Here is a 26,685-nt window from a genome sequence, read left to right as displayed (position 1 = left end):
CAGGTGAAAACAAATGTAATCTGTTGCACATTTTTGAATACATTTATCAAAATTTAGTACAGTTCAAATTCTCAACTCTTTGAATACATGAGAGGCACGAACAAGTGTTGGATAAATTCCTGACTTTGGTTTGAAAGGCCTCTGACCTTCAATAACACCCAATCTGTGTGTTCGACAAAGCTTTGATAACACTTTATCTTCTACATTGACTTGCTAGTTGTTTGTAATGAACAATAGCACAGAAGAGTTCTGCTTGAGTTATATTGTATTATGTTGAGTGAAATCAGTCTATTAAACCACTTTCACTCCAATGTGTATGACAATCCCAACATATTACCTCCTATATCTACTTAAAGACTTCGTGCACATGTCTGCAGGAATGCTTACAGATAAAAATGGCTCATGATGAGTTGAGTGAACAGTAAAACTCCATAATGAGGGCTAAGGAGGTGAAGGGGGGCTGTCCTCCCATCAGTAATCCCCTCCGTTGTGACGTCACACAGGCTGTCTCCAAAGGGACGCAGCGTTGAGTGTTGGAGCAGCCAGGCGGCCAGTGTTCATCCCAGGACGCAACATCAGTGTAGCTGGGGCTCAACGCTTAGTTGATCACTTCACCTCGGACACTTTGGAAAACTTACAACAATGGGTAAGTTCTTACCAACAAATCCTGCTGTAAAGCCCAAAGACGCATGCAAATGTGGCCATTTTATTCTTAATGACAGCACGTTTTACACTTTGTTGTCGTCGCTCAAACTTTCGGGGCGCGCCGATTGTTTTAACGTAGACTTCTAGCGCTGCAAAAACTAGCTACCTGACCCGGTTTCACGAGAATCGGCATTAGAGCAGCATGCTGTAGGAATTCAAGGAAAGCGATTAGAGAGATTAAGTCTATCAGGATTCCTGCAGTAAACCCTGCGAGTCTGCGGAGGTGTTTAATCCAGATCAACTCTCTGCCTCCACTGTCTCCTGCTTTCAATAGAGCCTCGGCGCTCAGCTTTTGGGGTGAGCCATCTGATCCAAACTTGTCTTTATTGATTATGAGCAGGGATTGATCATTTTGCATTTGATAATGATTGTCATTAAAAGGAATTTCTTTACTTTAATACACATATGTTTTGCTAGTAAATAATAAGGTACTGAACGAGAAACAAGCAACATTTTGATATTAGTCAGAGGTTTTTGTGTTATGCCAGAACTTGTATGCTATCTGAAGAGCTGAGCTCAGACTGTCCCCTTTTTAAAATCAGTCCCAAGTGTTGGCCATCTGTGCTCCAAGCCTGGGGGATGTACGGGAGGAGTGAGATGTCCTGGCCATAGATGTTTAATAACTTCTTGCTGACACAGTGATAAAAACAGTGATAAAATGGGGAATTGACATTTACCACTCTCAATTGTTCTCATTAAGCAATAGTCTTTGGTAGAAATCATACTCAATCAAAAATGGTCACTTTTCTGGTGTTTTTTTGGGAGCATTTATTGACTTGTGTTGTGTGCCAGAGCACCAGGGAGGAACACTGTGTGCAAATCTGTATCAATGCTCATTAATTCGCTTTGAATCTCTCACAGAGGCGTCTTTGTTTTTCTAATTTGAAGCTGCTCCTTTGTGATACTTCAGTGCCTCTTAATGTAGAGAGAGAGAAGTTCACAGAAAAGCAAGTTTCAGAGCGGATACCCTGTGAACTACATCCCCACAGACCCTCTTTCACTGTCTCATAGAGGATATTACTCTGCATGGCAATCAGCCTTTGTGCATTGTCCACTTGCTATTAAAGCTCCCATTTTTTATTCAACATGGCCCTTTCAGGAGAAGTATTACAGCATGTTGTTGTGGGCAGGAGGAAACTGATTTGGAAACTAACTAGCTGCAGAAATGTTGCATTGTCAAATATTTCAGTCTGTTTGGCTCTGAATGTTCTGTTTCATGTGAAATAGCTTTGAAAACCGAACATGGATTAACCGTTGTGCATGAAACCGTTCTGCCCAAAATAAACAGGTTGTCTTGAAGGCGATTGTGTACTGAGCGGTCAAGTGAAAATGTCTTTCAGAGATTATATAACGTATGTCTAATCTGATTTTACAGTGACCTTCACCTCGTAGATGGGCCACATGTTTTTTGAGAACGATTCTCCTCTGTCCTCGGGATGAACGATTTAACAGTGCTTTGGCCTGTGTGAGGGATGTGGGAGGATAAGTTGGCTTCAGTCCACTTTGCTTGATTCAGAGAGAAACAGCAAGCCATTTTCTACAAATATCTTGTTAGGTTCTTGGTGTTTGTCCTTTGACAACTACTCACCCAACAGTGTGTAGTTGCCAAGAGTTATTTTATAACCAAACAGGCCGAAGAAAAAATGTCTCAGCTCCAAAACATCAGAAGAGAAAGTGTTACCCTGAAGATAAAATAATATTTTTGAAGATCTTACTCACTTTACCAAGAAAAGCATGACATGACACTGCATTGAAAGATGAATCGTTTTTCCTTGCTGCAGCTTGTAGCCCTACATAACCACATTTTATTTTTCTCAAAAGATTCACCATCTTTTCAATGTATGGCTTTTACAGACACAATTTGATTATGTGCTAAACATTTAAAGCTGTCTTATGACAGGAGTTTCAACTTATCAAATACAGCACGACTATAAACACTGTGTCTGTTCTTCTTGGAGCCAGATACTGATCGCAGAAGATTGTTTTTCCTTATGGAAACTCATGTATCCTCTAGTCAAAGTGTTGTTTTACTCTGTGTGGTGGTCTTGTGGAAAAACGTCAAGAAGGCTGGATTCAAACAGGTCCATATATTATTTCATGTTGTTTTATTTGAGAATTTGAAGAAAAAGACAGTAAATCGCAGCTGACAGTTTTGAACGTGTCTTTAATTAAACATCTTCCTGTAGTTCAGCGGCTCAACTGTTACTGACACATGGTTTACTTTTTTATCTGTATGCCTTAACCTGATGTATAATGTTTTAAGTGTTTTGGTTTAGTGGAGATTTCTCTGTCCCTTAGTGATTCACAAACACAGGAGTTGGACAGTGTCCTTCATAATGATTTTTACATGTGTGTCTGTGAAGGGTCTCTGAGGTGGGGGCTGTCTGATATGTATTCCTCCTCTATCTGAACTAGGGTGTCTGGAAAGTGTCTGATTATTTATCTCACACATCAGCAGTGATCACTGTCACAGGCACATGTGCTGTGACCCTGCATCCTGAGTCTGAGGAGAGGAAAGACTCATGACTGCTAACGTTGCTCAAAGAGATGTTTTTGCACTCTTAGAATCAACAACTTTTCATCTGATGGCAGAGCAATAACAGAGACTCAGATCATTTCCCCCTGCTTTTAGTTGACTCATGGCGATATGGTCCTAAGAGGCATGTGGTACAGGTCACGCACATGGTTCTGTTTCCAAGACATGCAGAGAAAAGAAACCCACAGAGCTGCCAGAATGAGTCACTGCAGAGAGGGTCAGGATGTTGAGAGATTCAACTGTGCTCTTATCTGTTTGTTTGTTTGTTTGAATCAAAGCCTTCTCTTGTTAACCTCCAGAAGATGTCTGCTGAGTTACTGTTTTACCACTGATCCCCACATTTCTATGTCACCATCGCAAATTTCCTAAATTGCTTTGGTTTGCAATCATTAATGAGGTAGTTGCTGTCATAGTTACATGAATCTGGGCTTCTTTCCATTTGGCATAGGATATGATCGAGCATCTTTGGTAATTATACAGCAGATGAGGCCCATGCAGCACTTTTTTGAAACTGTGTAGATCTAAAAAGAGAATCCTTTAGTTCAATCAAGACTTCATTCATCTTCTGCTTCCCTTCCTGCTCCGTTTAGTTTCCTGTGAAATCTCCCTCCTCTCACTTTCTCTCTCTGGGGTTACCCTTTCCGCTCTCGTCTTCACTCCCTTTCTCTGCCTTTTATATGTTTTGTTGTTTCTCTGCAGCCTTGCAGGTCTGCCAGAGCAGTCACGATAATTTGTTGAGCTTGATAACTCCTCCGACAACAAAGGGGGCCATTGAGTATTGTGACATAAAATGATAGGAATAGAAGTGTGGATGCTTGTTGAAGCATGTGCAAGGCCCATCACTTTTACTGAAAGCCCTTTCACAGTGGAAAAGACGTGATGCGAGTGTGAGTGAGTGGGTGAGTGGGTGACTGTGTGAGTTCGTCCTTGTGAAAGATATGTAGAAACAAGATGGCATATCTGAAAATAGTTCCTATATGCAAAAACCCAGAGACGGTTCAGACATGAGAATGCAGCTGAGCCTTGAATAAAATATGCCAAAGATACAATCTGGCCTTTATTTATGACTGCAGAAAAAAACACCCACGATTTTCAAGGTTAAAGTGCCAAATACATGCATAATAAGTATTTTTTCAAACTTTTGCTTTAGTTTTACAATATGTTGGCATCATTGCTGTATACCCCGAGTGCAGATTGGATATTTGCTAGTGGAGCTGAAATCTATCAGTGTAGATGATTGTTCCAGAAGGCCTGTGGTAAATAATAGGTTGGGAAAAGCAAAGAGCCCCTGCGGCTGATGGACATTCACTCACTCATTCAACAGGCATTCAGCCCCACTGCAGGATTTTTTGCAATCTACAGTGAACCACATTATAACAGCTCTGTTTGACCACATTGGCTACAGCACCCAAAACACTCGTATGTTTTAATTCCCATGAGCAGGGGACATTGATTAAATAGTCAATAATGTTTTCACAAAATGACCTATTTTCACTTGACAGTCTTTGGAAAGCAAGTAAATAGATTGTAATGTGACTAAAAAGTGTGATTACTGTACATAGCTGTGGCAGCTATGCTACACAACACACACAACATCTACTCTCTGTGATGAGCAGGATCTGGGCCAGAGCATTAAAGTCATAAGTGGACCACCGGGCTTAAAGACTGAAGCCTGATGCAGAAGTAGCAGGCTGTCTTTCAAAATCACTGATCTCATTGGTGTATGTGCTCGAATGGATTTCACATTTCATTGCAGTTCATTGTCTATCAGAGGGGTCAAACAGTGTATAAATGCCACACCCTACTTTCAAAAAACAGTTGGATACATTTTTTTGTCAATTACCAAAACAGAAACTCCAACAAGCAAGTCAACTTCATACAGCATAGGTGTTGTGTGTTTGCATGGTTTGAAATCAAACCCAATTGCTCAATCTTTTTCTTCAATTCAAAGTTTCTGTTTCTGTCTTAAACAATAATGAGGGGCTCAAACAAGCCTTGAAACAGCTCCACTTATATGAGCCATCAAAAGTCAAGATGTGCTTTGTTTTGAGTCCTACATACATTTCTAAAATCTGTGGCTTGTTTTAATTGCAAGTATTAAACCCAAATCTAGGCCTCAGAGTTTCCCTTGAGTCTTGAATTGGAGTTTCCAAAGACTCAATATATGTTTTCTTGTCTTTAATCAGAGACATGGGGGGGGGGGCAGCTAAGATGGTTGGTTCTTTTAACACAATGTATTCATTCTTCCCCTCTTGGGAGAAAATGCATAAGTGCAAGTATTGTGTCCAAGTTTCCAAAACGTCTATGTAGATTTAGGAGCTTGATGTGACCGCAGTTCAGATGTGAAAGCAGTTAGGTGAAATGAGAAGAAAAAGTAGGGCCTCCAGCTAATTTTCTCCTAAGATCATCTGTGAGAAGTGAGAGCAGAATGCATTTGTCTGCTCTTCAGCGGTGGGATCCTGTAGGATTGAGCTGTTGGCTGGGTGCCCACTGAGTGTATTCAACCCTCCACAGATAGGTCTTTGTCCCCTGCGCTTTTACGCAGCTGCTAAACAACCGTAAGACAAAGGCATCTGGGGTACCCTAGCACACCAATGAGAAATGTTCACCATATGAAGAGCCCTGCCAGACAGCCTGAGAGCATTTGGATGCAGCCAAATGCTACGCTTGGGATGAATTAAGCAAGAATTTAAATGAACACCTCTTATGACTTTTTCTTTGCCTTAATAGTCAGGATTATGTGTAAAATCCTAAACAAGATATTCAAATGTCAGAAGTTTAAAAAAAAGAAAAACCTTGTGTTGAGATGTTTCTTCACAGCTTTTTGTTTATCTAAGCTGTTGCAGGAAAGTCACATGACTCCTCGATGCGCATGCCGTCATGATGTGGTGCTGCATGTGACACAGTAAAAAACAAAGTTAGACACCGCTGGACACACACTGTCTCTCCTGCCAGGAATAACTTTCCTGTCAAAGAAAAAGGTTTCCAAGTGAGAGTTTTTATTGTTGGCTTATTATCCTCAGGAGAAAGGCTTGATAGGCAGGAGGAGGCACTTCTGCCAAGCAGATGAAAATCTGGCTGAGCTTTTCTGAAGCGACAGCTGCAGGAAACCCAATAGCTAAGGGAGAGTGTTCGGGGAGGCTGTTTGCTTCACAGGCACTGTTTGGGGGTGTGAGAAGATGGATTTCAATTAGCCTGAATTGTTGAAACACTTCAATTTTGCGAAAATTAAGTTGGGATGCTTTTACCATTTCCACACTGTATGTTTTTTTCTTACTGTAAATGTACTTGAGAGGAAAAGAGGACATGCAAACTAACAACAGCTTCAGGGGAGAGGAAATCCCAGATGTTTCTGTCTGAAAAACAGCTTGACCCCGTAAACCTCACGAAGGCCAGAGGAGAGATCTATTAGCAGTGTGAATGGTACAGCTACCACTGAGAAGTCTTATAGGCAATCTTAGCATCTGACCTCAACACTATGGGAAAACAATACTGTAACAATAGCATCCACAGCTGAAGAATGGAAAGTAAGGTTGTGTAGTAATTGAGCCTGTGGAACGTAGCGCTCAAGCTTGTGTGTGTGAAACATGACTATCTTTTAATGTATTATCCGATCAGTGGTTGCATTGTGTTTTTTCATCTACAGAGACACCCACATATTGATGGTGTGTGTGCACAGAATAGATGAGAATGTTTGGACACTTAAAATTATGGAGTGAGTGCAGCCTATCAGATGGCGCCATTAATGCTCTCTAGTTTACACAGTAGATGCTTTAAAATGTCCGGTGTGATGGACAAAAGGTCATTATAGTCTGTGCTGTTGGAAAACTGCCTATCAGTGCTTAAAGCAATAAAGTAATGGATTGACCCACTCTCACAGAGGTCAGCCAGGGATAGTATACCAAATACTGGAGAGATTAGCTCCCATTTTTCTCTGGTGAGGAGCTGTATTTGCCACTTATTTGAAGCACTTAGTCCATGTTAAAACAACTTCCATCATGAGTCTGAGGACAAACACAGCTCTGCAGGGGCGGAGGTGTCAGGTTCAGGGTAAGGCAGACTCCCTGTCCCTCCAGGATCCAGCCGCAGGACGCAGGGCTTAGAGACACGGGAGGAGAGCCTTGTGGAACAATGGCATTAAAGTGATCTCCGTGTCATTTGCTCTGTTGTCATAGCGCTGACGATGAATCCTGACACGGCAGGGTCCAACGGGCTGGTCTCTCTCTCAGGCTGGGGCTGAAAGGAGGAGGGTTCTACTCCTACTTATGAGGGATGGGGAAACCGAGACGACAAGTGTTTGAAAAGGGTAAAGTCTTGGGTCAGAGGTGAGAGGTTGGCAGCATGAGGCAGAGGACAATAGAACTGGCGGGAGCGGCTCAGGGAAAGAAATCCCAGGAGCTGGGTAGACACAAAGCAGGGGTGGGGGAATGTTCATGGGAAGCAACCCCCAAGATTAGCTGGACAGTCTTGTCTGATGCCCCCACGTCTCTGCTTTATTATGTCTTAATTTTGTGTGTGTGTGTGCGTGTGTTCTCATGCTTTTGCCCTGTGCAACAAGTTGGAAGACCGGAGCCCTGTGTTATTTGACATCACAGCAACCTAAGTGTTCGAACTGTTGGTGTGTCAGTCATCATCATAAATAAACTTTGATTTTGTTTGATGTTATTGTGACAAACGAACAGCAGGGATAGCTCAATAACATTACGTGCCGTATCTGTAGTACAAGATTAAACCAATCCCGAGCTAAATATAAAAATGCTTGCGGTGATAGGTATTGTATTTAAAGGATTACCACCACTAAGGGATGTCCCTGTGGGATTTATTTGTGCTCTCTGTGCAGTTTGATAGACCGTCATACATTTGAAATGGCTTTGGGAAGTGGCCAGTGTCAAAGTAACTGCAGTGTAGTTGCATTTAATGTCTGCAGAGAAAAGGGATATAAAGAGTAGAAAGATTAATTATGATTACATGAACACAAAGGAGTTTTCATGAACTTTTTTGTTAGATATAAATATCTATATATTAATATCAACTGACTTAGGATTTTATTTTTTATAGCATCTCTCAGCGTATTGCTTTTGATTTTAAAACCCAAACAGTCAGGTGTTTCTCTACAAAGTTTGTGGAGACCCACTGGAGACCTTATCCGCTATGGACTTAGTCGACCTGTCGAATTTGACAAAATAAATAACCCGGTTAATAAGCGCTCCCGAGGCTCTTCTATGCTGGAGAAGCAGAATGATATGTGTGTTGGGAAATAAAAATTGTGTTTTAAACCACATATTTATGTCCATTCAAGGGTAGCTGGGTATTTTCATTACCATACTTTTCCTGTCCGAATATAATCAGGAAATAGAAAGAAAAGACAGGAGGTTATTATGTGGCATTATTTTAACTGGATAATCAAGAGGTGTTCGCTTGCACTACCTTTGGCTGTCTCCTTGGCTCCATAATGTAAGCATTGCAAACCGCAAAGACAGCAAAGCTCTTTCCAGACCAGAGGCATTATTAAAACTTTTACCGAAAGAAAAACAATGGCAACATTCATGGCCTGCATGCGAGATGGTAGGTTACAACCACTGTAAACGCCTCCGCTCTTCCCTTTTTTTCAGTTCCATGTTTCAGTGTCATGGCATTGATTTGTTCTTTTGACTCCAGACTCAAATTATAAAATTCTTAGTCTTTAGGTTTTGACATTGCATTGGTTTCCTGTCCGGCCAAACCATAGTGGCATTTTCCAAGGTACTATAAGCTGGGAAGCTTGGATAATATGAAGCATCTGTGTCTCTTGCTCTCGTTGCAAACCTCAGTGGCTCTGGAGGTGCCAGAGTGTCAGGGTTGTGAATTCATTTGTAGAAGACAAACACGGCTGCCAGGCATCCCTGCATGAGTGTTTTTGTTTCCAGACCTTCCACGATATACTATAACAAACATGCAATTAGAGAGCTGCTGAGTAAGAGACCCTTGGCATTGTTTGGTAATTACTCTGGGGAGAAATATTCTACATGCAAGTTCTAAAATGGACAGACATAAAATATGTCGCTGTTAGAAATGGTTGAAATTAAATAGCAGTTTGATTTTTGCTAGAATGCTGCAAGTTTTTCATGTTAAATTATTCAGCCCTCATTGTTCAGTATAAGGAACACGTCTCCATGTTTGGGAATATACTACAATGTGGGAAAATTTGAATAAAACATTATGTGTCTACAAGGGGGAGCTGGCTTCAGTTTAACAACAGTCGTTCATGTATAAAAGTTTAGAAATAAAGCCATAAAATATACCTATATATATATATTTCTGAGAGAATCTGTTTAGACCTTTTACTTTCTTCTTTATTCACTAAATGAATTTTCTTATTTTACAACTTTTCACGAAGCCAGAATGAAGCACATGAGTCATTATAAGTCAGTCCACTGTAGTTTTCCCCTCTTACAGGCAACATTTTTTTGCTATAATGGATCAGGACACTTAGCATATAATTTTTTTACATCACAGAGGATTTATTTTCTTTGGAAAGGGAATAAAGCTTACTTTAGGGACTCATTTTTGTTGAATCTACATGGAAAAATTAGCTGTTCGAAGTTTGAAGCATGCCTTTTGATGTATTGGCTGTCATATTCAGAACAAACCATACACCGAATCATTAGGCAAAAGTCATTCAGAATTTGCAATTCCGGTTCTGTAGACAAATTTGGGTCAGAAAAACAAGTGAATGGATCTGTATAATGGGTTTGTTGTGCACTGCCTTTGTAAACTAATCAATGACTTAGATTCAGCCAAACATGGAGGCACACATACAGAGTAGATTGACCTATGAAGATGGCCTGCATTCAAATCTAGGACAGCCATGCCACCACAGACCATAGGAATGCATATCCACTGAGTCTGTCAGTGTCTGTCTCCAATATTTATATGTTGTACTATCACTGAAGGGTAGAGCTATTTCCATGAAAGCAGCAAAATATTCATGAATATTTGATGACCATTTTGTTCTTTTGTTTTGGCTCCTTTCATTTTTGGGACAGACATTGGCCTTCACATTAAAGTCAGACCTAATATGGCCTGATCTGTCCTGCTTTCTCAGGCTGTTGTCAGTGTTTGTAAGAGGTACTCGGTTCTGGGCTCAGGCCTACATCTCTGAGAACCCTTTCCCCGGTGTGAGCCAAGCAGGGTGCAGGTCTTCACGGGTGACTGAACACTGAGGAGCATTCAGGGCCCCCAGTCTCACAGCGTGAAAGGTTGACCCACAATGAAACCTCCTCCATTTGTATGGGCTTCATCATGATTCAGATTGTGTCCTCAAGTAGGGGAGTGGCGCTGTCTCGACGCTGGAGCTGAGCATGCTGCTCTCAGGCTTCGCCTCCTACATTCACATGATGATTCCCACAGCCACTCAGCCTGTCACAGTATTTTTTGGTAAAGCTCTAATCAATCTGTTGCTCTTTATGTGTCTAACAATACCATTCTTGCGTCATTCATGTGGAACCACTTATGTAAGATTTCGATAGATCCGATGACGGCATGAAATGTGAAAGGGTTCACTCGCACACATGAACCCACATAGAATTGTAACACATTTCAATCCATTTCTAATGTTGGATTTGGTTCTTCTCAAAAAGCTACTTAAGATTTTACCGGTATGTTTTATAGCACCAGATATACAGTATATTTACTATTTAGTAAAGCATGATTCAATTTATTCACCACTGATAAGTTATATTTGAAATCTTACAAATATAGAACTTTCAAGCCCCTGAAAACTAAGGAAAGCATACATAAAGAAACCCTAATATTTGATCCCAGGTTGATTGCGTTTGCATTAACTGATTGATTCATCAGCTGCTCAGTTAACTGCTGACAAGTTGTGTTGCATTCATTCAGTTGCACCATGCACCATGGACATCGTAACTCTGCTGATACATACCAGTGCCATTTTCTGCAACACCTTTAGCCCCCACCTCCAGGGGGAATTGGTTCTCCCTATAAAACCTTGGGTTCTTCTCTCATCTTAGACAGCTTCTTTTAAGATGAGATTCTTTTACACCAAAGCTCAATGTGCAACCAGCAGCTATAAATTAGCTATGTGACTAAGTGTCTCTGGCCAAGATGGAAAATATTAATCTTATTCATAATCACTGAGTTGATTCTCTTATTTCCCATCCAAAGTTTTGCAACAACCGTTTAAAATAGTTTGGACGTGTGTTTTTTCTCAAATCGATTCTTTTATGTTTTTTCACTTTGTTATACTGATTCATCTATGATGCAGTTTCATGCACTGAAAGCAACATATTTATGACTTATAGCATGTTGTATATTTTTCCCAGCTTTATCTCCAAACCGAGAGAGCCATTATTTTGATTATAGGGTACTTTTATCATTACTTCCAATCAAAAGCACATGTTTGTTTATACTAAAATAGAATGTAATAAAGTTAGTCTGATACCACAGTTTGACCAGGCCTCATCACATGTTTTCAATTTTCATCGTCATGTGTGCAATAAACAAGTTTTAGTTGTCCCTCACTTCCTGCACACAGATCACAAGCTTGTTTTCAGTAACTTTGATCTTACTCTATGACGTTATGTATGACACATTCAGTCTTGTGTATCCACCGCTTCGTTGAATCATCTCTTGAGGTACAATCAATGAGTGAATCACAAGCCCAACTACCCTGGAAATCAGCTGTATTCTTGCATTAAAAAGCGTTCAAATCACCATCACAACTACAAATGGCCTGGAGACTCCCTGCCCACATCACAAGGATGTCAGTTCTCCTGGTGTTTAACAGGGCTGATGGGGAAAAAGCTAGATTAGTGGGGCATTTGTTGTTGTGGGATCCCCGCTAAGTTCACTTCCCTGACCCCTGAGGCTCCCCTCCCCTGCTGATCCCCCTTTTCTGTGAGTCTGGTATCCGTGAGAAGACCCTACTCCAGCTCCGCTCCAGTGGGGCTCTCCCCCCACTGCTGAAAGGCCTCTCTCTCTCATTAGCATGCCCCTGGGCCTCCTCGGCCTGCTGTTGCCAAACAAACACAGCCAAAATCTTCCCTGTCTTCCCCACTGTCTGTTTCTCTGGTCATCTCAAGGCTTATTTTTAACAAGCTGTTATTGATTGTATCACTCTTAAAGCATTTTCCTATTCCTCCTTCGTTTTATGAGCTGAAATTCTTTATGTTTCTGCCCCTGTGATTTTCTGGATCTCCAATGTTCCCATTCTTTTTCCTCTGGTGTTTGTCAGCCCAAAGGACGGTCTGTGTCCTTGTTTAGGAAGTGTACATTTGCCTTTCTTCCTGTGTCCTTCTTTATTTAAGTTAGAGGCCACCAGATGGAGGGAAGACAGCGGTCAGAGGTTTGCTAATGTATTCAGCAGGGGCAGAGGGCATATGTTGCCGATCATAAGATGAAGGGCTAACCCCCCAACCAAACGCATGCACACTCCCCCTTTTCTTGAACTTTGGTCGAATGTGAAATAGAGAGAGGGAGAAAGAGAGCTATTGTGTGCATATATGCTTTATGTCCCAGTCTACATAACAAAGGATTTCACCAGTTCTGTCAAGTTTGGTTACCTATTCACTGTCTTTGATATAACAACTACAATTAAAAGGGCTCTACTTCAGTTTCTGAGAGAGACACATCGGAGACGAGGGAGAGAGTTCAGGGCATGGATGAGGATTGGTGTGTCATCAGAAGGAAAAGCTGATTTGTCTTAAACTGAATCCCTAAACAGCCAGAACAAACATGCCCATTGTCTCTGTACAACTGGACATAAGTGACATATTGACTGGAGCAGTCACTATGTTCAACCAAATCCCTTCTGACAAAACCTCTGCATTTTGGAAAGGAACTGTGATGTACAATGGAGCAGAGGAAAGAGGAACTGGAAAATAAGGAAAAGCCAAATGTGGAGGAGAAAGCTGGAGAGAATAGAGATAGAGAGAGAGAGAGAAACGTGCAGAAGTAGAGGGAGTGAAAGCGGGAGCGATAGAGGAGAGAGTAAAGCGGGAGAAAGGAAGAGAGAATTTGCTGAAAGGAAGCATTTTTGTTGGATGGGAGAAAAACAACCATGGAAACTTCATCAGAAGAAAACCAAGACCAGAGGCAGGACAAAAGAGGTACCAATGAGCACTCACAAAGAACCGGTTCAGTTCTTTTTACTGCTCTGTTTACTGCGGCTTTAACCTACTCCAGCCTGCTCGGTTTCACTCTGCACAATAGTTGGTAGATTCTGCTCAGCAGGGACTTCTGAATGTCAGTACCGCATCCTTGTCATAGCGTTTGTAAGTTGATATTCCAGTGGTTGAATGTGCATGACTGCTTTTATTTATTGTTTATCTCAGTCATGCTTCTGGTGCGTGTTTATTTTATGGTCCTAAAGTAAGTGTGTTGTTTTTAGAAGGCCTCTCTCCTGCAGCAAGAGGGATGCTGTGCTGCCGCTGGTCATCATCATCGCTATATTGTCACTTTTAAGGACAATGAGCCTGTTGATTCAACTGCAGATCAATCAAACCTCAGGGTGCGTTTGAGAGGCTCCTTTCAAGGGGGAGGAGGGGTGTGTGGGGTGATGATAAATGAGCTGGATGAGGTGCAGGCAGGGACAAAGATAAATGAACCAGACATTTCCAGTCTCAGAAATAGACAGCTGTGAGCAGTGTGTACGAAGGAGAGAGAAAGTCATTAAATTGCTCGTCCCCTTCTTGAAGGGATGAGAAGGATTGCTGTTTCTTTTATTGCTCTTTAGTGACTTTCACTATTCCAGGTAACATTTTGTACATCAGAAAAGCATTTTTCCTAAGCAAGGCTGGGCCGCTTCATGATGTTATATTCTGCAGAGGAGGTATGCAACTTTGAAACCTCTTTTAATGGTGTTTAAAAACATCTAAGTTAAAAAGTGCCCAGTAAGTAATGCGTTATATTATAGCAAATCATTACAACTTTGCAAAATGTTGAAAGTGACAATCAGTTACAGTGACGTTTCTAGGGCTCTCTGCATTGACTCACCTCATTGGCCATTTGGGTTACAATGTGTGTATTAACCCACACTTTCATGTCTTTATGTCCTTATGAGAACAGTAGAGAGCTTACTAGGAAATAGGGTACAGAGCGATGAGGAATGACATCCAACAAAGAGCTTTTCCCAGTACATGCAATTGGAGGTTGGGGCTCCGAGCTGTTTCTGAAAAGTGAGGCTGGGTATGGAGTCTGTGGGTCTGTAAAGCCCATTGAGACACTTTATGTGATATTGGGCTATAAAAACAGTGGACATGAGTTACCTTTCCCATCATTTTCTTCCACATAGCTCATGTCCACAATTCTACTCTACTGTACCCAAACACTCAATTGATGGGCCATTTATATCGGCCATCATTGGCTTTTTACTGTAACTAAGTGCACCCACACGCCTCCCTCTGCTCCCTCACACTCAGCCATGGGTGAGTTGCAGTCAACAGCTATTAGCTGGCGGAGTATACATTTCCTTTGTTAGATAAGCAAACAAGAGACCACTTTCTGACAAATTGGCACACTCAGATTTCCCTCGTCTCTCGAGAATGGCCATTATAGCCATTAAGTAATTTTTAAGTGTCCTCTCAAGGTGGAGACAGTAGAATGAGACTGTTTCTCATAAATGGTGTTTTGGCAACCTTGCCCCAATAAAGCAACAAACAACAATACATCAAATTAGCTGTAAACAGACACATCTGTAAGTAATGAAGCTCGATGCTAGATTAAAAATTGGATGGTGTTTTTGCCAGGGCTTTTCATGGCTCAATGACAAGATGCTGGACCAAAATGGGCCTTTATCATAAACTCTGTGTGCCCAAGTGTGTTTATTTATGTGGATGGGATCCATTTGTATTTGATAATCATACGTTAGCTATGCACATTGGATTATGTGGTGCTTCTATGTGTTTGCCTTGCATGTGATTCGCTGTGTGTGTAGGTGGTTAAGTTTTTGTGTCTGGAATGGATATCAAACAATGCTTTCAGAATGTCTGCTTACTCCACCAGATGCAGTTGGTAATTCTATACATAATCTGTGGAGAATTTAGACATTTTTCCGCTTTCCACTGAGGGTCCCAGCTGTTGGAAGATTTCAGCTTCATGGTGTTAACAGGCAGTGTTCATGTAATGTCTGTTGTTGAAGGATTGAGGGAGGTGATGAAGCAGAGCCAGCTGCAGGTCAGTGTGCTGAGATTGCGCTCAAGCAAACAGTGGTGATGCATGCATGGATTAACCTGTTTGGAGACAAACATGTGTTATTGTTGGGGCCTCTGTTGCCCCCTGTAACCGTCAAGTAAAGTGCTCAGAACATTATAGATGGCATAGTCTTACGATTTTGCAAAGAAAACGGTCAAAATACTCAAACAGTTCACCATCAGGAGACATGCAATACGAACATTGGAGTAGTGTGAACCGCACATTTATTTTGTGAATTTACTTGACACAGTACTCTTGATTCATTTATTATGAAAATGGTTTAATTTAGTCGATCAGCTAAACAATTAACTGATTAAAAAACAATTGATGCAGCTTGAAGTATTCAGTGATTACTGCTTATTTAGGAATAAGGCACTAAGGGAATACAATGTACTATTTACTATTTGAAAAATAATATAAATGCATTAATATTCAAGCCAGTTGATCAAAAATCCAAACACATTTGAAAGTAACCAAGTATACCTTGGTACCTAATATGAACTGCAGAAACTTTGGATGATAAATGACTAAACTTATTTGGTTAGATGCTCCTTTGTTTTTCTTACTCTCTGTCTGTCAGTCCTTGGGTCGGTCTTAATGAGCCATTTCATTCAAACTTTGGAAGATTTGAGCTGCTTTGACAAACAGGATCCTCCTGGAGTGTTAAGTGGCTGCTACGGCCCATTGTAGCAGAGCTCAGTGCTGTGCTGCAGGGGCACACCGGATGGAGCTCAGCGGTGGGCTTGTCCTGGGCCTGGAGCCTGTGGGCCGGAAGAGCGAGGCTGTGGTTCACTGCCATTCTGAAAGTCCCTGAGAGTCCAGTGTGATGGACAGTCTGGGGCTGCACACACTGGCTCTTTGTATCATGGCTTCTTGGACTCTGTTTCTGTCTCTATTTTTTGTGTCTCTTTCACACAATGTCATACACACACACACACACACACACACACACACACACACACACACACACACACACACACACACACACACACACACACACACACACACTTGTCCCTTACAATCGTCTTTTTTTCTCGTTCCTACTCGTGATCCCAATCACGGCAAAAGTAGCCTCTGCTGCGCCGCCTGATATTTTCATTACACACAGTCGCTAACTTGTCCTCTCCTCATTCATGTTCTGTAGCGATGAGGTGGAGAGTCTTGAAGTGGTCGGAGGTTTAACCTGGTGTATTAGTCAGAGACTGGGAGCATGTGAAAGTCATCAGAGGGAGAAGGGCCCAATGTGATTTTCATTTATGTGTATGCTACGCTCAGATCAAGCCAGCAGGATCCGTTCAGTACAAGCTTGTTGTTAAAAGAGAGTCACCAGCTCCTACTGTTATCCCCTGCGGAGGTGGGTGATTTGAGTTAAAATCTGACCCGCAATATCCTGTACACAATCCCACACAGCATACTAAAGAGAAAACAGTCTGTGCTCTGCTGTGCGGTAGATGTTATAACTCTGAAATACACTTTACAACATGTTCTGTTGAATTTTCCGCCCACGGTCTATCTAATTGCAGTATTCATTGCCCTCTTCAACTACACTTTGTAAGTTTTATTTATATACTGTATTTTATTAAGAGGAATACATATACAATTTATTATCAGTAAATTAAAACAGTAGCTTACTTTGAGATATACTTTTATTGATTAGTTGCGAAGTGTTAGATCATTTACCGTATGACACACGTTCAGTGTGAAGTCCCTGCACCTTGACCAGATGTTTCCATCAGCTTACAGTGTTGATGCAAAGCTAAGCTAGCTGGCCAGCTAAAGTGCTGTATTAAACTAACAGGTATAAGAGTTTACTGATTGCCATCTAATTCTCAACAAGAAAGCGGATGCATGAAGTCAAAGTAATCCTGTAACTCAACAGTTAGCAAACAAAACAAACTAAAAACAAATATCTGATCCCACCTCTGCTTTTAATCCATCAACTGAATGAGACTCATGGTGCTGCTTAAAGTGGAGTGTTTGGCTTTGATGTGATTTCTGTCTCCTCTGATGCCTAATACCAAAAGTTAAGCTTTCACAGAGACCCTTTGTGAACAGAGTGCTATTCCTGAGGCTAACCGTTGAACCCCATCACTGGGTCTGTCCTCGTGCTGCTGTTTTTCCAGACTTATGCTAACCTGCAACACGTTCAGACCAGCTGTGAAAATACCACCTTGGATTTATTGTGTTATAAAGGATAACAACCTATAAGTGACTAGCTTATGTCCCCAGTCTAGATGGATGGATGCTTCAAAAGCAAACCACTATAGTATAAACACTGATGGCTTATCGATCAGATTGGTGGCTTTCAAACTAAATGTACATTTGCGCTCTCTAAGTGCTCCAAGTTAGACAAGCACGGCAGATGCACATGTCAGCCTGACCTTGTCCATTTCAGGCTTCAGTGGAGAGACAGCTTGACATTTTAAAGCATTTCGTACATTGCCAGGAAGACACTTCTGTTTCTCAGAGCTTTAGATATCCCTGTGTGTGTTATTTTCTCATGTTCAGATCCAGTAAAATGCAGGATACTGAGGCTGACATGATTGTCATCATGATATCATGGCATTTAGCTCCATGACATCAACTCTTTTATAGTTGAACTAATGGGAATACTGACTCATTTCAAGACAGGTTTTGAAGCCAAACAGACGCTTAATGAGTTAGGCAGGCCTGTCAATTCTCATACATGACATATCCCATTCAACCGAATATACAATAAACCAGTGCGTCTGTTGTGATCTGTCACACATTTTATAAGAGAGATTTGGTAATGGAGACTTTTATTTTGAATCATATCTTTTCTTCAGAAGGGTGAAACGTGAGAGTGAGTGGATTTATAGCAGAGATTCACTTCGCTACTGGATCAGAACTACCTGACATTGACATTCACTACAGGGGCAGTGTTTCATTTAAATGAACTGTATTTACTTTGCAGCTGGGCTCAATATCCTGTAGAGCTTAGAGATCTGACTCCCAGCAGCCCACTCGCCCTCCCCCGACATGTTCATCAGAGAAATGTTGGCTGCGGTATAAGTTAGCGACTCGGCTGTGGGCACACTCATTGAGTTGTGGTTAAAATGCTGCCATGGCAACTTCCTTTCACCCACCACGGGACACATTTTCTTGTATCTCCCTGTACTACACAAACAGTCGAGATGAAGCGTCTGGCTGCAGAAGTATTGGCCCAGCAGCAGTATCTCTCTTTTAATTTCCTTTTGTCACGGCAAAGAGCTCCAACAAAGATGAACTTTCGAGATTCAACACTCAAGTCAAACATTTTTAAAGGCTACTTTTTATCAAGAAAAACACACATTTGCCTTAAGAAAAGCTCTGCGACACCCCATGTATTTTATTCTTCATACAAGAAAGGGAAGAGATAAGTAAAATGGTGAATAAGATAATTCAAGAAGCAACTTCAATTAAGTATATCACCTGTTAGCCAGTACTCGCCTTAATATATAGACAGGATTTACAGACAACAGCTTTACATCACAAAGTATACAGCTGCATAAAATAGTGTCTTACATTTTTGATAGGAAACAGATTATGCACACGCTGTATAGACACTATACGTACTAGTATAATGTCTTGCATTGTTGTTGTGTTGTATTGTTTCTTTTATACGCAGTGCACCAGCTAGTTGCCAACTTGAATACAAGGTTTATCCAACATTATTTTGTTCGCTTAAAATGAAGTTATGAAAATGAGCTGAAAGAGGCCCAAATTATCCATAACACTGAAGGAAACTGTAGATTTGGTGATTCATCTCAGGGTGTCCACGAACAGACAGTCATTTGATCCATTGTTAACATAAAAATACTGATGATAACATCTTTAAATAGTTTGGTTGCTGTGTGACATCAGGCATATGTGGGAGCTTTTTAAAGCATAAACAGCCATGACCTCCACAATGTCCTGTCAGACACATTTGGATCTGATTGGAAGCACACTGTAGTTTGTTTGCGCGCATCCACAGACGGTGACTAGCTCTGTTTCACAAGGCATAAGAACACACTGATGAGGCAGATCCATCTGGGTCACTTCATTCCCTCATTGAGAATTACTATTGATTTCCGATACAGCTTGGCTGACACCCATTGCTCTGACCTGCTGGATGGCCATTAGTGCCCTTTAGGTGTAGTGATGAATTGTCAGATGGAATTAAAGGCAGTGTGGACTGGTTAAACCACGGCCTAACACAGCTATACATGTTTCTTTTGGTACTTCACAGTGCAGGAGTCTCAAAAGGAACCACGCCCCATTAAGTGTGACCAAAGACACATTTTATTAAATATAACGGGCTGTTCTGCTCTGCCTGCCTCAGTTCCTTTGTTCATTAGATATCTAAATGTAAGTCTTTTTTAATAGGAGGCTGTGGCGCAGTGGGAAAGTGTGCCGATCTTCGGCTCAGGGGAGAGCAGGTTCAAGTCCCACTTCAGTTAGCATGTCGTTGGGTCACTGGGCAAGACACTTCTTTGAATAAAAGCGTCCATCAAGTGATATGTAATGTAAAGATAAAATGCCGTTTGGTGTTGTTAACAGCAAGAGGATTCATTTTGCTCTGGGTTAGACTTGAGATCTGTCCAGGGGGTGCTGGGACAGGCTTCATTTGAATATTCATCTCATACTTCTTTCCCCTGAGATCACTTCCTGTCCTACAAGTAAAACAAAATCCCTTATATGGACTTGGGAGTTGCTGCATTTACTTTATTGCCTTTTAAGCGTAAAATGATTTGGCACAATGTTGCAAGATTTCAATGATACTTGTCGCTGACCCTATTTATCTTTTTCTCTCTAGGTTGCTTTGAGTGCTGCATCAAATGTTTAGGCGGGGTGCCGTATGCGTCGCTGGTGGCTACAATCCTCTGCTTCTCCGGCGTGGCCCTGTTCTGTGGATGTGGCCATGTGGCTCTCACTGGCACCGTGGCCATCCTGGAAACCCACTTCTCCAAGGTCACCAGTGATCATGCCATGCTGACTGATATGTAAGTGAAGTCATACTCTATGTATTGCTAAAAAAGAGAGGCCTAAAAACTTTAACTGAGGTCAACTTCATGTAGGCTATTTTTAGCTAATGTTTCTCCCACGTTTACCTTATCCTGGAGAAAAAGCCTTATATGGACTCCTTTTTTTTTCACAGTGCATCCATTAGTCCAATAAATGAGGAACTAGAGACAGGACTGCACATATGTTTTATCTTGCAGACATTTGGAGTACACTGTTTAATTTAAGATGTCTACAGATGTAGTCTGTCTGTTGGTGGATTATTTCCAGAGACATGCATCACCTGTTATCTTCACGTTTGGGCTTTGCATCTCTCTGCACGTCTTTAGATCACTATCTTAATCACTACCATCCGTCTATGATTAATCAACCTAGGTTCCTCATGTTTTAATGATTGCCTGTAATAGAAAGATGATTGTAAGCAGCTACACCAGACAGTGGGATGTCATGCTATTACGTTACCTCACCTTTTTAGTGGGTCTCTCCAGGTGTTTTTTGTCAGGCTCAAAACATGTTAGCGCTGGATTTGTGTTTACTTTTTTTTATTTTAACCTATTCCAGCTTTACAGGCACAACTAAGCATATGTGTGACATTGCTCTTTAACAGAATACAGCTGATGCAGTATGTCATCTACGGCATTGCTTCATTTTTCTTCCTGTATGGAATCATTCTGCTGGCTGAGGGCTTCTACACAACAAGTGCTGTCAAGGAGCTGCACAGCGAGTTCAAGACCACCATCTGTGGCCGCTGCATCAGTGGAATGGTATGTTAATACAACCACACTGATGTGTTCAACCTGCTTTATAAACACACAGTGCCTTTTAAAAAAGGGTTTCAAGTCATTGTAAAATGCCTTGTAGTTGTTATCTGATGTTGCTGATACATTATCCATCTCTGTGTCCTCAGTTTGTCTTCCTCACATACATTCTGGGTATTGCCTGGCTGGGTGTGTTTGGCTTCTCCGCCGTGCCAGTCTTCCTCTTCTACAACATGTGGTCCACCTGTGCCACCATGAAGACTTCCATGGCCAATCTCACTGACATCGACTCCATCTGTGTGGATATTCGTCAGTACGGTAAGAGAATAGACCGACCGATGTATGTCCTGCTCAATTAGTTTGTCTTAAAAATACAAATTAGAGTATTATAGGATCAACTAAAACCAAACAATGTCTACTAATGATGCTCTTATACACATCAGAATGAGTTAAACAAACTTCATGTGTAAAACTGCCCCTTTTTTGCTTTTAAAACAATAATTCTGATCTTTGTTTGACTCACGTACAGGACAGTTTTGATTTATTTGAAATGTATTTATTAGGAAAAACCCCTTGAGTTGCACTATCTCGTTTTCAAGGGAGTCCCGACAAAAGCACCGTCATACAGAAATAAAAAAATCGGCACAGGAAAACAAACAAAAACAAAATAACATGAAGCAAAGCATGTACCTTCTGTTAAAGGAATTCATAAAGTACTACATACAATCATAACAATCATTAAAATGTGAAGGACAGTAGTGTGTAGTAGAACAGTTTCTTAAATAACAAGATAATGCATGCTTGAACATACCCAACGATAATAGTAGCGGGTAAAGTAATCCAATCTGTTGGGGCATTAAACATGAATGCTCTTGCTGATGATCTACATGATGCAATGAATTTGAGTGAATATAAAAGCCTTTTGAATGTCGTGACTACAGGAATTATCCCATGGAATGCCACACCAGGAAAAGCCTGTGGATCTACGCTAGGTGACATCTGCAACACCAGCGAGGTAGGCGTTTATTCTTTTTCCTCATACTTACATGAGCAGAGGAGCTTGACATCACATTTTTAAACTGTAGAATAATCACTGGTTTTGTCTATTTCCAGTTCTACCTGTCCTATCACCTGTACATCGTAGCGTGCGCCGGGGCAGGAGCCACTGTGATCGCTCTGGTAAGCTTCCCTCCAGTCTCTCAATCCTCTCCCTTTAGTCCATCTTTGCACGGTTTGTATCGGCAGATCATGTGTCAAGTGCTCCTCTTCTCATTCCCATATGGTTTATGTAACCACATCAAGAAAAATACATATAGTCTTTTCCTCAGCTCCAATTCCATTTGCTGTTTACCATCTGCTTAGATACACAGCTCTGTTTTTATTTTAAGAGGAATGACAGAGAGTGCAGTTTGGGCTTGCTGTTTATGCCTTAAAAGACTGTCATTTCTAAAAATCACATTCAAGTAGAATTTGTAAAATGATGCTTTCATTTTTTCCTTAACCTTTACTGCTGGACAATTGGTAACTTTTCTAACATGTCAGAGTAATAGTGACGAGGAAGTCCCCGGCATGTTCTCTTACAACCTTTTCTGTTCTCTTCCACCAGCTGATCTACATGATGGCTACCACTTATAACTTTGCTGTTTTGAAGTTTAAGAGTCGAGAAGACTGCTGCACTAAGTTTTAAACTGTTTTACGAACACGGCACAGCATTTGAGGCTGTACTGAGTAGAGAAAAGTTGCAACTGACAACAAATGAACTAAAAAAAGAATAGAAAAATCAACATCTCTCCATTAGAATTCACATGAAGTGTAAATAGCTGACTGTATGCTTCCTTTAGCATTTGTCCAGGGATATAGCTCCTCTGAGGACACCTGATGAAATTTGTCTTCAGAGTGGGGGGTGTTTAGTTGGCTGGTTTGTTCTGCTTTCCTTGGCACTCACTTATAGACATTTGCCACCCTCAGATTTTATAGAAACGTGCACAGCTAGAAATCCACAACAGTGTTATTTATAAATACGTGAAGCTGATTTAAGAACAAAAAAACAGTATTTTGCTTGCAGTTCCTCACCTTGCATAACAGGACGAGCATCAGTTGACTGCAGTCAGACCTGAAATGCAAATGTGTGCACAAACTCCTGAAACACATAAATGTAAGATTGTTGAGCAAGATGTAACACACAATTGTAAAAAGGATGTAAGTTGGAAAGGAGATCATCTACGCTTTATAGATATACATTACACAGCTCTGATACATCTGTAAAAGGAATAGCTACAGGGGCAGAGTGCCTTTCATTGCCTTATATTTCTTTAGCAAACCATAAAGTGTTACACAGAAAATATTCAGTATTAATTATTTTGTCACAAGTCTAAACTAAACTAAAACCTTTCATCAACTGTATAATGCTGATGAGTATTATGGTGGTGTTTATTGTAGTTTGCAAGGTAACTGCACATAATAGCACAGCACACTGTGACGGGTTGGACCAGTACAAGATAAATACTTCTGCCTGAGGCCCTAAGCGTCACTCTAGTTTCATGTATTTTATAAATAAAACGAAATTCTCCAATTTTAGAGTAAAGCAAATGTGTTTTTCTATGAGTGCTGATGCTGTCATAGCCTCAGCTCTGACGTTGATATATTGTTTACTACATTTTCCTTCTCTCAAAGTGCCATTAAAGAGCCATTTGTTTTTATCCTAACACTGAGCCTGCATGCTTACATTTATCAGATTCGTTGATCTGTTTATAGTTACTTATATTCCACACTTCATATATTTAATTTTCTCCTAAGTTTTTGAAAACTGTAGCTTTTACTTTCTATATAAAATAAACAATCTTTGTTTACAAAAGTATCCTCACTTGGTCTATTTCTTCGTAAAACCGTCAGCGTTATAAAACTGAACAGCGTATGGAACAGGGTCAGGTTCACTACATCCCATGCTTCGCACTAACATTAAGCTTGTACAGCTGCATAAAATGTGCATGCCTAACGTTTGCTCTCTTTCTTTTCTCCACTCATTCCCACTCGTTAAAGTGTCATTTCTCTAGTGATGTTCTCCGCAGGGTAGTAACATAACTTAGCAATGATTGTAACAGTGATGTTACGATAAGTCCTTCTTTAGGAAATGTCTTTTGTCACCCTTGTTGAAGTCTTTTAAAAGCTTAACTTTATGTGTGTCTGTGATGAACATACTGTAGCTCTGACTCCTGTAGCTTGCTTTGCATCTTTGACATGCTCACCGGCCATCCACCTCACCCTTCTCTTCCAGATCCACTTCCTCATGATTCTCTCAGCAAACTGGGCCTACCTTAAGGATGCCAGTCAAATGCATGCCTACCAAGACATCAAAATGAAGGAAGAGCGGGAGCTGCAGGACATCACCTCTCGCTCAAAGGAATGCCTCAATTCCTACACATAAGGATATTACACATTCACAAACAAACGCACCCACACATACACACACAGACACATGTACAGACACATAAACACACTGTGGCCCCTTTGGACCAAGACAATGCTCAGCTGTAATAACCTGCCAACTGCCGTGACACTGTGCAGTACTAACCCGGCTCCTAACAAACTAATGCATCAGTGTTGCTTCTGCACTAACTCACAAGTGGTCCAGAAATGCTACTTAAAATGTCATTTATGATGTTTCTTATTTTGTATTTTCTGAAGGAAAAAAGTAATTTTGAATTGAAGTAGTCTTACTTTCTCTGGCCCTTTTATAGCCATTGAGACATTGCACTATTCGTATACAACGCATAATGATGATATTTGTTTTACAGTCTTGCTCTGTCTTTCTTTTGAGCTTTGGGGGCCAGTTTTTAACAAGGGAATGTGACATTTTATTTTCTTGCTTATTTGTTTTCAATTACACGTGCAGATTATTAAACACAACATAAAAGGCCTTACATTCAGAACTAGTGTGTGACTTCTAGCTGGCATGTTGGAAGAACCATCACATTACAATGCACTGAGAAAAGACTGGCATGTCACAACATGTTTTGCTTTGATACAGCAAAGAGCGATACAATATATAATGTGGATCCAGTTATTTTGTAAAAGTTCAAATATTTAACCACATCATAATCATAGTGATAATCTCAGTGATAATAATTGGATCTAGATTTTATTGTAAGGCTACTTAAGTCACTCAGAGCATTCATGGCCTCCATTAACCCTACCTCAGGTGTGCACTAGAGCTTAAGAAACAATTAAACTGGAACAAACATTTCTCCGTAGTAAAACCATGGTTTTAAAATCCAATTATAATCAGAACACAACGGGAGCTCCTCCACAATGCAGTATTTTAGTATTCAACCTTCATGAATAATGCCATAAGAATACATTGCTTTCTAAATGTGAACTGCTGCCAATTATTAGACAGGATATTCATATTCAATATATTAAAGTTGAGTCCATGTGTTTTCATTTACGCTAACGAAAAAACAAAGCAGGTATCTCTGATCCCTCAGATGCTCCACTGTAATATTGTATCATATATTGCAATATACGATCAAACTTTACTTGATTTTGAAAAGTCTTATTAAACAAGTAACTAAGTCCCATGTGGAATATTCCTATGAAAAAAACCACAGAAGTTAGGGTGTGAAAAATGTCAGGATCTTTCGAGTTTTTTTCCGAAGATACAACCACTTCATTTAGTTCTTTATTTGTTATTATTGCACCAGTTTTTGATGTGCAATTGTCCTAATGCTGATATAATTACTCATGTAATCTTGTTTCTATTAGTTGATTTACAGGGATAAGTTTCTTTGTTGCATGAAGACAACTGTTTCTGCAGTGACACACGTGATGTACAGTCATGTTTACCGACATCAGTAGTAGGCAGTGTTTGCCTCATTTTTATTTTTGATGCTTACAAATTAATCCTTTTTATGTAGCTGATTAGTTATTAGTTTTGTAGGTTATTTTCAGTCAGAAGTATACGAGTCCTATATAATTTTGTTGCCTGATATTATACCTGTATTTTCTATACATTTCAAGGGCTTCCTCGTGAATTACAGATGCTCAACTTTTAATTGAACTTTCAGATAACAATTGATAGGACAGCCGTCATTAAGAAATCGTACAGCAATCTAAATGGTATATTTAGCCAAAGTATGAAAGCTAGTGTGACCGCCCAGTGTTTTACACAGTATCTGTGAGCTATAAAACCTGCATAGTTCTGCAGAACTAATGGCCAAGGATAAAGGTAACAAGTACATCTCATCTGATCTTTGTACGCTGCTTCCTGTTGATGAACCAAAAACTAAGTAAAGGCTACCCATCAATCACCAGGAAGACAACAATCCAGCAACCTGTCTGACTGGAAACCCTTCAATGACATTTCTCAAACGCCTGTTGACTGTTTTTATGAAAATAAAAAAAAATAAACAAACCTCACTTTGGTGTGGAGATTATTTTCTTTTGTGTGATAGAAATCTCTTGTGTGGTGCTGTTGTCAATCAAACAGAAACA

At 40.6% G+C, this 26,685-nt stretch overlaps 1 protein-coding gene across 3 annotated transcripts; it reads left to right on the top strand.

Annotated features, from left to right (window-relative positions):
* The first annotated feature begins 479 nt into the window (after positions 1-479).
* On the top strand, positions 480-26,610 carry gpm6bb (glycoprotein M6Bb). Of its 3 annotated transcripts, none has more exons than XM_063887721.1 (7): positions 480-646; positions 20,232-20,418; positions 21,045-21,201; positions 21,345-21,513; positions 22,137-22,210; positions 22,309-22,374; positions 24,470-26,610. In XM_063887721.1, the coding sequence occupies exons 1-7, from the start codon at positions 643-645 to the stop codon at positions 24,617-24,619; spliced, it is 807 nt and encodes a 268-aa protein (XP_063743791.1). In that variant the 5' UTR covers positions 480-642; the 3' UTR covers positions 24,620-26,610. The 3 variants fall into 3 exon arrangements, with proteins under 3 accessions (XP_063743791.1, XP_063743789.1, XP_063743792.1); XM_063887719.1 differs by lacking the exon at positions 480-646 and adding an exon at positions 13,111-13,350; XM_063887722.1 differs by lacking the exons at positions 480-646; positions 24,470-26,610 and adding exons at positions 13,115-13,350; positions 22,802-24,049.
* The last annotated feature ends 75 nt before the right edge of the window (positions 26,611-26,685 follow it).

Source organism: Eleginops maclovinus, chromosome 7 (genome assembly GCF_036324505.1).
Source record: "Eleginops maclovinus isolate JMC-PN-2008 ecotype Puerto Natales chromosome 7, JC_Emac_rtc_rv5, whole genome shotgun sequence".
Taxonomy (NCBI): Eukaryota; Metazoa; Chordata; class Actinopteri; order Perciformes; family Eleginopidae; genus Eleginops; species Eleginops maclovinus.
Note: the sequence above shows the minus strand (reverse complement) of the source record. Positions and strands in the feature narration are given on the sequence as shown.